This window comes from Myripristis murdjan, chromosome 17 (assembly GCF_902150065.1).
Source record: "Myripristis murdjan chromosome 17, fMyrMur1.1, whole genome shotgun sequence".
NCBI classification, from domain to species: domain Eukaryota; kingdom Metazoa; phylum Chordata; class Actinopteri; order Holocentriformes; family Holocentridae; genus Myripristis; species Myripristis murdjan.
Window position 1 is genome coordinate 24,560,686 of NC_043996.1, and position 12,584 is coordinate 24,573,269.

Below are 12,584 nucleotides of genomic sequence, written 5' to 3' on the forward strand. Positions count from 1 at the left end.
GACGTTCATTGCATTGAACTGCGTGGCGATGTAGAGTAGAATGAAATTATTACTGTACAGTAATTAACATAAAATGTTCCCTCCGCTGTTTCAGATCTCATTTTGGGAGAGGTTTTAATCAGACTATTTGGCGTTTATCATCATGTCAGACAACACAGTTTTAAATTGTAATTATCATCTCATCATGGTGTGATTCTATTGAAAGATGCATAACAATCATATTGAATTATTGCCCGGCCCTATTTGTATTTCTTTTCATATTATTCTGTATAATGGCTCATCAATAATCCTTGATGCATAAGCAGCGCTTTTTTATTGATCTAGCCAAAGCTCGAGCCGTTTCATGATTGATGTCTTCATGATCCTGGAGTCCCCCTATAGCATACTTAATTTCCCTTCATCACTTTATATTACCATCATGATTCATGGGGCTTCTCTTCAGATGTGGCACCACTACTTGCAAATACACGGGGCGCTCTAACACTTGTTCAGCTGCGAGCACGGTCGGGGGGATTATTTTTAGCTCCAGGTGGGGGTAAATGAGACGCTCCTGTATCCCTGCCTGTCTTTCATTATTATTTCAATATGAGGCAGCCTGATGGCACAACCAGACAGGAAGAAAGACACAAAAGTAAGACGGCAGGAGGTAGCGCCATCAGTTGAGGGCGAGGGTGAGTCACCGGCTTCCCATCTTCCACTAAACCTGTTCACTTCATCTTCATTTGACATGCAGCTGCTGCTACTTCCAAATACAAAAGACGCATTTCAGTCAGTTATTTATTTTCCCCCACATCTTTGCCACTCTATATTTGTCTACAACAGTGTAAAAATGGACTACTGAATGCCAGACTCCCTTTGAAAAAAAAAAAAAAAAAGAAAGTCTTTTATTGAGTGGAATGACTTGTTTCCATAATGTGCAAAAAGAGAAGACAGAAAAAAAAAAAAAACTGGCATAACAATATACTGTGACCCTGTACAGACTGACTTAGGCAGGAGCCTCAGATGTTCAAGAGCTTGTTCACTTTGCAGATACATGTTGCTGCACACCGCCGCTCAGCCTCTCGGGGAAAACAGACACAAACACACATGGATCTTGGCATTAGATGCAGATTCCGAGTGCCGGGTGTCAGCGCGCACAGGCAGCACTCCCACAGCTCCTGGTGATGTAGCGCCGCACGAGGAGCAGGCGCCTCTTCATCTCCACCGGGGGGGAACGTAGCTCGAAACACGTTCCCCTTTTGTGTGAGCACCTGTGTGTCTGACCCAAAGCATCCCAGCCCTCATTACTCACATTACAGCGATGAAGGTAAAATCAGTAGGGACTTAGCACCAGGATATACCATTAAGATAACAACGCCTCTCGTCGCCTTCTCTTGACTGACGTCTGATCCTCACTGAGATGGAGAGACGGGAACAAAGGTCTCAGAGAGAGAGAGAGAGAACGGGATATCTTACATGTTACACTTATCAAATGAGAGCGAGCGATGGCAGATGAGATTGCATACAGCACACGCTCATCATTTATCGAGAGGGAAGGAGGGAGTGCACGGATCACATGCTCATCAATCTAAGGGGCGGAAAAAAAATCCCAATATTTTCCCAAATGGTGCTATTGTCCTATGAGGCTTATAGGATGGCAGAGGCGGCAGCAGATGAATATAGTAGGATGGATGCCGCCACCACATCCCCGCTCTCGATCTTAATCTCCCACTTGTCTTGTGTGTGACATGGCTGTGCATTTACATGGAAATCCAGCTTGTAGCTATATAAATCGCCCTATTAACTGGTGACAGGAGCTGACAAAGCCTTATGATACATACGTATACGCCAAGGTGCAGACGAGACGACGCAGACACATACACACGCGGGATGGGAACGTCCCGGCGAATGAGACGCGCCGTCATTCAAGTCGGGAGTGCTGCAACTGCGAAGTTTGACTCGGCTGACACCTGTGCGAGCTTAAGGTGCGCGCACGCGACAAGCGGTATGGATGAAGCTCGGAGGAATGATTCACATGTCTCTGCCTCGACATGCAACGCAAGGGCCCGGAGAGTCTCATCCCACTTGACCTCCTCCATCCTCGAAACCTGCAAACTGATGCAAAATCTGAACCGGGATCATTCATACATTCTCAAATAGATGAGATCAATTAAGATCGCATTTTGAATTAAATGACGCTATTAGTATGCAGCATGTACCATGTCCAGCAGCAAATTTAGTCCTCATTGTGAGCTGACAGGCGCTGCAGTGGGTGTTTTTCTATGAACTGGGAGCAGTGAAACCTTGGTAGTCAAACAGGGGCTTTCGTGGTTAGGCCCAAAGTCACGGTTGTATGCTCTGCGCGTCCCTCTGGTAAACATACACATACACGCGCGCACACGCATGCGCACACAAACGCAGAAAGACCAGGAAGATCCACAGTAAAACATTGCATGCATCAACAGTGGAGTGTGTCACGGTGTCGCCTCCTTGCTCTGTGTAGCCTCACGTCACAAGATGGCCAAGTCTTGGAACCGGTTCCGCCAAAGCGGTAAAGACACAGAATTGGAGAAAGTTCGGTACGTCCAACAGGAGCACAGGACTCGATCTCCATCTGGGTCCGCTAGTTTTCTACTCGTCCGGTCTCATATCTGCAGGGGGTGTTGAAGCCCTCAGTGCAAGCACACCCTCACCCCACCCCCGTCACCAATCCCGAGTCCCTCTGAGATGGATGCCTTCAGCGTCTGCCGCGCCCCGACACCAGTCACGTCTTCTGGGGAAGCACGGGTGCCGCCGCGGTGACGAGGCCCTCCAGCGTCCGGTTGGTCGGGAGAGGCGGCGGGCTCCAGTCGGGCTGGTAGAAGTGGATGTCGAACGTCCGCGCCCAGTTGGCGAAGACCCGCTTCTCGGTGATGAAGCGGTGGTGGCTTCCTCGCCGGCCGCGCTCGTGGGAGATGTACATGCCGCATTCGTCCGGGCCGCGCGGCTCGTAGTAGTGGTACGGGACGGAGTGGTGCTGGGGCTCCCTGAGAAATGAAACAGACATTTGACCATTTGGAAAACGCTTTAATGAGTCATCTCAGTTTCATGTTACATCAAAATGTTGATTCCATCCCCTAAGTGAACGGACACCAATCTGGATCTTGATTTACTTGTAGGTCAGGTTTCAGAAATCCACATTTAAGACCTTTAAAGTCCCCATGATATGAACTGCAGTTACCTTTCCTTCCTGCAAAACACTGTGACCTCATGCTGTACCAGTTAGCATAAATAAAAACTCCAATCAATAAAACCTTCACGATATTTTGAACAGTCCTGCTCTGGTAAAACTGCTTCTGTCAACAACTGATATTATCTTGATTCGCCAACACTGTTATAAGAGGAAATGCAGATAATCAAGTAGGAACAAAACAGAATAAGCATTACATTTTCTGGGTGGCTCTACATATGAAAGTTGATGGTTCGATGTTTTTTTTTTAAGTGTAAACAGTCCTCACTTCAACTGAACCTCAGTTTTGCATAGCGCACCTTTCGACTTTTTTCAATGCTACCTCGAATTGAATGTAAGACCAAATTAAAAAACAAATGAAACATACGGAGCTGGATAACCTGCGTGTTTCATACTGAATGGAAGATGGTAAGATGGACGTCCAGCTGATACAATGCAGCAGGCGGAAAAAAAGACAACAGGAAATTAATTCCATAAGGCGTGATGTGCTGCCGACTCTGTTCTGGATTCATCTCAAAGTGGATATGAAGCACGAGGAGGCCTGTCAGTGCACGATGGAAAACATAAGATCTCGAACGCTCGGATTTGTAACATTTTAATCCTTTTTGGGATCATGAGTTTGGATCATTTACAGTGGTGGAAAAAAGTTTTCGGACACCCCATGCATTTGTGAAATATTGCATTAAGAATCACTCTTAGGACTTCAAGTGTAATTTCTTTTAGTACAGTCACAGCCAAAATACTAAACAAATCCTAAAAAAAAAAAGCCATTAAAAACTTAAAATTGATCGGTTCCATAAAAACACATAAGAAATTTTGAGTATTGGGTCATTTTGGTACCAGTGATGAAGGTCGTTCTTTTTATTAAAAGACGCAATTTTTGTTGCCAAGCTTCGTGTCTATATAAAGCCAGCACATTTGAAAGTTCTTCAGACACAAAAATGGCTAAAACAAGGAACCTAACGCAGGAAACACGCCTGAAGATAAAGATTCTCAGCCAGGAAGGGTACAGCTGCCGCCAGATAGCCAGGAAGAGTAGATGCAGTCCTTCAGCAGTTGGATCCACTCTGCAGAAATACAGACGAACCAACAGCTTGGAAGACAAACCAAGATCTGGGCGTCCAAGGGTTTCTTCAGCAAGAAATGACCGCATCCTGATCCGCATGTGCAGGCAAAACCGCCGAATGACATCACAGGAGCTTCAGCAGCAGTGGTCAAACCAAACTGGTGTCCAGTGTTCCAACCTGCACTGTACGTGGCCGACTTTTAGATCATGGCTTAAGGTCCTACAAGGCTATCAAGAAGCACCTGATCAATGAGAGACAGAGGCTAGCCCGGTGTCGTCGGCCCAGGCACACAAGAACTGGACAGCCAGGAATTGGAAGAAGATTCTGTGGTCAGATGAGTCCAGTTTTTCTTGTAAACAATAAACAAAAAAATATAATTTGTATTTGTTTGTATCTGTCTAATGCAGCCACACCTTTTGAAACACAAAAAAAGATTTTTCCACAAATATTTCATGATAATATTTGAGATTGTGTAAATTTTTGAGGGTGTCCGAAAACTTTTTTCCACCACTGTATGTGAAGATTTTTTTTTTTTTTTTTTTTTTTTTGTAGAGATACCTTGTTTGTTCGCTTGTAATATCTCAGACAACACTGACACCATCACCAGTGCGAGATGTCAGGATGTCACATATTGGACCAAGTGGGGGGACGCGGCTTCTATCTTTGTGCATCCATGTGTCACACACAATATCTCAAATTGGATTTTCACAAAGTTTCGGGGGGGAGAGCGATGCACCTCGCCGCCGTGCTGTAGTGTTTTCAAAACCACACTTGTGGCCTCAATACACGAGGGGGAGGCGGCAGGATTGCACTTCAGAACAAGGCGACATATTCGCTACTTATTGATCGAGAAGGGGACCGCGGCATCTCTCAGGTACATGTTTGTCCGTGTCTGGCTCTTAAAAAGAAACAGAAGGACGGTGCTGTGAAAACAACAAGCAACATAAAATGGGGAGTGCGAAAGAAAGAGGGAGAAGAAAGAGAGAGAGAGCCGCATGAAATTGATGAAAATTTTATTAGAATGTTTTTTGATTATATTACGGCTGATGGAACAGATATTTGCTTGTTATTGGTTATTTATTAATACTATGGCTGCATGAGTTTCTTTCCTGTCATGCCAATAATGCATATTTGACTTGACGTGACATTGGGGAGAGAGGCTTCTCAATTAGATTTCTCAGTCATATCATGTCGGCTAATATTTATAAACTTGACTTGTTCTGAGAAATAAGGATTGCTAAGGCTCAGCGTAACTGAATGATTGCTCCAAGAAATGAACTGCTATTCCCTCGTCGTTATCATCATGATTGAATTTATGCCTAAACCGTAAATAAAAAATAATTCCCTAATCAATTAAAGTCGGGCACAAAGATGTACTGAATCTTTTACAGTGTTTGTTAACTTTATTGAAAAATCTAATAAGATTTGTACTTCATCCAATAAAAGTTCCCAATTAAACCTTTGGCTGAGATGGATGAGACGTGAGCTGTAATTCAAACCGTAAAACTCCGTTAATGAGGCCGGACTGAGTTGGTTGCCAGGAGCAGAAACCAGGAATGAGAGCTCGCTGCAGTATCCCACAGTTCTTTGCATTCGAGCAGAAGGCGTCCACTACATGGGACCAGAATCTTGGCCAGGAACAGCGGCACTGCCTTTGAGTGTTTGTGGCATCACCACCAGCATGAGAACACTGGTTTAATGGGTTTGATCTCAATGTTAAAGCCTTGCAGGGTTAGATCTACCTGGTGTGACTTTCATGCTTAATCCTGGCCCACAGAAGTGACCCTGTGTTCCAATACTCATACTACCATACTGTTTAGTAGGCAAAAAAAAAAGAGAATTAGTATGTCCTGATACATAGTATGTCAGATGCAGTATGCCAAGAGTACCAGGATGTTCTACTACACCCGGTCAGATTTCGCAGTATGCATGTCAGCATGCTTCTCTGGCCATTCTGACCCACAATCCTTTGTACAACGGAAGTTACGTCACACTGACTGAGCTGCGTGTACAAGCCACGCCCACATATAAACACGGAAGACAATGTGATGCACACATTGCATTGGGATTTTGACAACAAAATTCAAATGTGGCGCTACGGACGGCGGCGGAAGTGAGTAAGAGGTTCAGAGTTCAGGGATGATGTATGTACTGTGTCCCAATAGTATGCATACACATGCATACTGCATACTACACTACATAGTTTGTAAGGGCAGCTGCAGTACATACTAAAAGTAAAAAGTAGACGTATGCAGCTCTAGTATTCATATATGGTCATGCTAGTCATTATTGGTGTTTTCCTATACAGGTGGGACCTGAGAACAAAGAGAGGGAGGTATGAAATTGAGGAAATGTTTGGGGTGTGGTAAGAAACACCAGGGAGCCGAGGGAGGAGCTTTGATTTAAAACCGTTAAATTCACAGAATGACTCTTAGTTTGAGAGGGCCAGTCATGTCTGAAGGAAAGCTTCCCCTGATCTGAAAATCTTAAAGCAAAAGCTGCAGCATCTGTATGGACCTTCATTCACTCCTCCATTTCCTGGATATCTGCCAGTGAGGTCGAGACTTTTTTTGTTTGTTTTTGTTTGTTTGTTTGTTTGTTTTTTGCAATGCATTTCTGTTTTTGAGTTCTATTCTTGCATTTTGAAAGGGATTTTTGCCTGTAGATTGGATATAAAGGATTTTTCAGTTGGACATGGACATTTAAAGGGACACTAAAAGTTGAATTAAGTGCAAACTGACACCATAGTGTTAATAAACCTGTTTATTAAAAGGAAATCTTTTGGTTCATTAGGTTTTGGGAGTAAACGTATAAATATATAGTCTTTTAACCTAACACTGACAGTAAAGAAAATTTCAGTAGTGTCCTGAACCAGGCTTTGAGAATAAGGCCGATTGTTCCATATTAGCTCCATCTTTGGGCTGTTTCTCCGCCAGATGCAGCCTGTTTCAGGTTGCTAAGTACAACTACGAGGCTGAAATTCATCACCGGCGAGGGACCTGCAGAACACTAGTCTCTAAAGTATACAAGGTACGGAAACTTCAGAGGCAGAGAATGCAAAAAAAAAAAAAAAAAAAAAAAAAAAAACTCTCCAAAAAAAACTTTGCTTTGAGAGCTGTGGGAGCTGATGATTGCAAAACCCCCCTCCGTCCTTTTTCATTTCTACCAGAAACTCTTTGTTTCCATGTCAGCCAGCAGTCAGTCCCCTGTTCTCCCTCTGAAGTGGATGCTGATATTCATCTCTCACACTCATGAGTATATACATGTATACACGTGTTGCAGAACAGACTTAAATACATTTAGAACAAAAAAACATTTTAAAGTCCTTTGATTTGATTTTGCCATTTGTTTAATTTCACTGTCAAGGCTTTAAACTAATGTGCTACTGCCATTAAAAGTGATTTGTGACTTTATATTATACCACACATGATCTCTACCTATGAGAAAAGTAACAGATGCAGGAATGTCAGTGTTAAAATAGAAGTCCTTTGTGACGCCTCGCACATGTTGGCTATTCTTACTGTCGATATGTCTTAGCACTATAGTTAGTGTATTGCATGGCCATCTACAGGCTGTAATTACTCTGCAGACCGACAGAAAGATTTGGCTTTTTCACCCACAAATTCAAAACAGCGGGAACACCTCCGAGACGTTCAGGCTGTCTTCATCTCTGCCATTAGTGTTTGTTCGCTGCCTGATTTAAACCCAGTGCAAATCTGCAGTGGACCTACACAGCCGATATGCACAAACAACAGTCAGGAATTTTACTTTTATTGTTATTGTTTTTTTGTGCCATTAAAAGAATCAGGATCAATAATAATTTAAAGTAACGGACTGCTTATTGAAAACTGATTACTTGAATCATAATTAAAATCAACTTTAATGGCCAAGTTGGCTTGCACATACATGGACTTACCCACGTCACACAAGGGAATACACTGACAGAAAAAACAAAATAGACTAAAATATGAGTAGAATAAAAGAAACAATAGCAATAGAAGTAGTAGCGATAATAATAATTTAAAAAAAAAATAGCTAATTAGGAAGTCTATACATCTATGTACAGTAAATACAAGGTCATAAACAGAAGCAAAATGAGCATGAACACAATAGGTTCATCATAACCACAGAAAATATAATCTGAGTTCTCTAATGTCCTAACTATGACGATAATTTAGATCAACACACTGATGCTGTGATTCTGATTATATGTTTAGCCAAAGATGTCATTAAATATGCGGCTGTAACATTTGCAAATGTTAGCAAATACCAGGGCGATGAAAGTGTTGTTCCCCCTGACCGCCTGCAGGGGGAGAAGCAAATGAACGGCGCAGCTTTAACCATGTCTGAAACACTGTGGAGTAGCTTGTCACATGCCTTAGGATGTTTTTTTTGTTCTTGTAAGGCTTTTTTTAAAAACTTTTTTATGCACTTTTTATTTATCTATTTATTGTTGGTGGCTCTTTCTTTAGTGTTGAGTTTTTGGATATATATGTGCATTTTTTTTGTATGTATGTATACGAGGTGATGCTTTCCACAAACAAAGTTTCTAATGGATAAATAAAGTTCATTGAGTTGAATTGAATTAAACTGAACACTCCTTAGTAAAATAAGTGCCTTATGGGCTATAAAAGTCAGTGACAGCACGAGCATAGCTGTTACCATAGTGACTGCCCTGGCACAGGCGTGACACAAGAAACTAGTATCACAAAAATGTAAATTTTAGATCTGGATGTGTGTTTTTTTGGTTGCTGTTTTTTTTATGGCCCCAGACTCCAGTCCTGGACCCAGAAAGAGAAACTAAAAAAAAATCTATATCAGTGTGAAACCTCGACATATGGAAAGTCAACTAGCTCGTTCTCTGACACACAGTCCAACATTTTCACTAATATTCAGGCAATTTCAGCACTTCTAAATCATCTCCAGCCATACTGTCATTTTATTTATCAGCTGCCTGCATAGATTTAATGTTGATCTCTCATATCAGATGATTGTGCTTCTCGCCTGAATTTGTGTACATTCGATGGGGCTGCCTCGCGAGCGCCTGATAAGTCCTCGTGATAGCGCTTGTTGGTGGAGTTTTATATTCAGGTCCAGTGTCTCACCTGCAGAAGTCAGGGGCAACCATGCCATAGACATTGATCCTATCACACAGCTCCAGGGCAATGGTCATGGTGAACCAGCCAGTGCTCAACCACGAGTTGGACAGTCTTCTGCAGAGGGGGGAAGGAAAAGAGATGGAGAAGAGAGAGCAAAAAAAAAAAAAAAAAAGTTAGAGTGAAGGATTTCATGCTTGGAAGGCCGCTACGAGAAAACTGAGCCACATTTGATTTCTGAAATGTGATTAACCGGGGGAGTTAATCAGAAAACCCTACGTCACCGTAATATGGCAGAATAAAGATTCATTTAAACCCGGAGGTCGATTTTTCTGACTGGAGGATCATTCAAAGTTCCCTCACAGCTTCATTAAAATACAGATCCATCCTACATATCAACGAAAAACGAATGAACCCTGACAAATAATCAAACCCTGAATCAGAAACCAGTCATGGTCTGCATGTAGTGCAGATAGCTGGAATTGACTCAGCCTCAGTGGCAGAATGATTTCAACCTTTTTAAAACTGTACAGTCTCTCCGTCTTGCCTGCAAACAAATGAGCAATGATCAAAGTTCTCTGGAATAAACGAAAACACTGTACAATGATACGACGCATAAAAAAAAAAAAAAAAATCTGTCTAAAGGCCCATCAGAATGGTCTCAGTCTTATTTTCAGTTTCCCTCCTACACATTTATGAAATTGTAACAGGGGTTTTGAAAATGTTTCATGGGCCCTAGAGTCATGAAACTTGCACTGCATCCACAGGATCATGAAAAGTAAAAATATATCTATTAGAGATGCACAACACTGGATTTTTCATTGATATCCAATATGCTGATGTTTTCCAGCTCTTTTAGCCGATACGAGTGTATGCACATGTTGTTGTTTTTTAGATTTCAGAGAACATCAAGCCTCTCCTGTGGTGGAATCAACATATTATTATGCGTGCTCTTACTGTGAAGGCCCACCGGCAGATACTGACATAAAATAACAGTGCTTTTCAAAATGTACACTTTCACCAGGCAAAATAAGAGAAATACCTCAACTTAGGTTATGTAAAACCTGACGTATTTATCTTTACATAACATTTTCTTTCAAATGTAAATCTGACCTATTTCACATGTCGGCATAAATGTTCATTTTGGATTGATACCTATACGCCGATTATCAACGATTATAACGCCGATATCTGCCGATAACGATGATGATTGTGCATCCCTGTTATTTATCCCAAGCAAAACTGGAGTTCTGAGTGGTTGTTTTTTTCCAGAAAATAAATGGCTTCTTAATGGAAGTCAACTGAAATGGCTTGCTAATGTGAAACTTTGATTTGTCTCCTTCTTGTTTGTGTTTTAAAATTCTGCTCTGTCATTGACTGTTGACTTGTCAGATCTAGGTATCCGCAGTCTTTGTAAAAGTCCTTGAAGGCGCGGTGCTGATGAAGGTCTGCATAAATAAATCAACTAAACGCAACTTATTTTCTCATTGACTGCCATGCTTTTTTTTTTTTGTTATTATGCATTTTGAATGGGTTTTACAGGCTGTAAGGTTAAATTCATGGGGAAGATGTAAGAGTTAGGGTTCAATGTTAAAAGAAAACAAAACACCTACAGTGAAGTTAACACGTTTTTCCATGGCAGCAGTGTCAAGAAACTTAATAACTTTGATAAGCAGCTCGCTGGCTTGTAGCCATGTCGGTAATCACCACCAGACAGTCGTGCAGCTTATTTAGCTGTTGAGGTGCGAGGGGGAATTTCATCTCCGGCGCCAATCAATATGTCTTTAATTCATTAAGAAATCAGTTTCAGGGAAAATGTGCGATCTGAAACTTTAAAGCATCCATCTAATTACAGTACACACAATGCAAAAAAAAAAAAAAAGTCATTATTGAAATCACCGGTTTACAAAATACAGTAGGGGTAACAATTGAATCCCACAGTTCCAACAGGCACAGCTGCATTCATATCATTATTCCCCTGCTGCACAGTTGAGCCTCATTTTGATTGGGAATGTGACTGGTGGATGTAATCATACATCAGCCATCAGGTGCATCTGGAGATGGAGAATATTAAACAGGACGGCGAGGCTACTGGATGAATAAAAGCCACCCCAGCACCCTTTAATCAATCCATCTGAATAATCCTCTAGGTGAGCGGGCGCAGATGCGGCTCGCCTAATATTGAGTCGCTCGCAACGCGGCAAGACGAAGAATGAGAAGGAACAAGTTTGAGACATTATAATGAGGTCTGCTCTGCTTTGACCACACAACACAGCCTTCATCATCGGGTGTTATTTAGTGATATTGTCTTGTTAAGTAAGGGCGTTCCTCCAGTGCAAGCAGAGCCACAGCTTTCAGACTTTTCTTGCCATGGCCGCTGATGGAGGGAGTGAGAGGCTGATGATGGAGAAAAACACCCCACTTTGACCATGTTTATCCTCTGCAGGGAAGAATGTATTTGTGACAGGAAGGAACACCGTTTATAGGAAATGCAGTCTTACTTTTGAGGAAAACACCTTTACATCTTTATGATAATTCTGCAATTAAGTTGACCAGGCAAAGACCAAACTCTAGAGTCTGGAAAGCTGTCTGGTTATTGTTTATTACGTTCAGAATCTGAGCAAATACTGCCAAAGGAGTCAGTCTCCTGTCCCATGCAGTCAGCATTAGCCAGACTATTAATAAATATAAGTATTACAATTACTTTGTCAATCACAAGGCAGCTCCTGAGAGTTGCCACTTTTACATGTTGGGTTTTGGAGTTAATTATTTCCTCCATGCCCCATTACTAACTTGTTTCACATCAGGAGATCCGCATATTTTCATTACACATTTTTATTACTGGCTCTGTACCAGGTTTTGGAAAAACTGGTTATGCGGTTACATATAAACCATAAATTAGCTCCTCAGTGCCCCGTGCTATTTGACTGAGCCAACAGTGAAGGGCTCGCCTGTTTTTATGTCTGGCTGATAGGCTCCAACAGTTTAATGGTGTTACATCAGTTCATTTGGAAGGTGTAATTAAAGTTTTAGTTCAAGTTCAAGTTTATTTAAGCCCAGCATCACCGTTTACGGTCTCCAAGGGCTTTGCACGCTCACGAGTTAACAAAAAAAGACAGGGGGCGTCCCGGCTGAGTCCTGATCGCAGCGTCCTGAGTTCAAATCCGTCCTCAGGCCGTTTGCTGCATGTCGTCCCCTCTCTCTACCCTGCAT

At 42.1% G+C, this 12,584-nt stretch overlaps 1 protein-coding gene across 1 annotated transcript in view; it reads right to left on the bottom strand.

The window, feature by feature from the left end:
* Window positions 1-431: 431 nt before the first annotated feature.
* The window catches only part of st6galnac5a (ST6 (alpha-N-acetyl-neuraminyl-2,3-beta-galactosyl-1,3)-N-acetylgalactosaminide alpha-2,6-sialyltransferase 5a), a 41,311-nt gene continuing 29,158 nt past the window's right edge, over window positions 432-12,584 (bottom strand). Inside the window, exons 4-5 of the mRNA XM_030075171.1 lie at window positions 9,381-9,488; window positions 432-3,005 (exon numbers count right to left, since the gene is read on the bottom strand). Of these exons, the coding sequence (XP_029931031.1) occupies window positions 2,744-3,005; window positions 9,381-9,488 (370 nt within the window). The 3' untranslated portion in view covers window positions 432-2,743. The remainder of the gene's footprint in view (window positions 3,006-9,380; window positions 9,489-12,584) is intronic.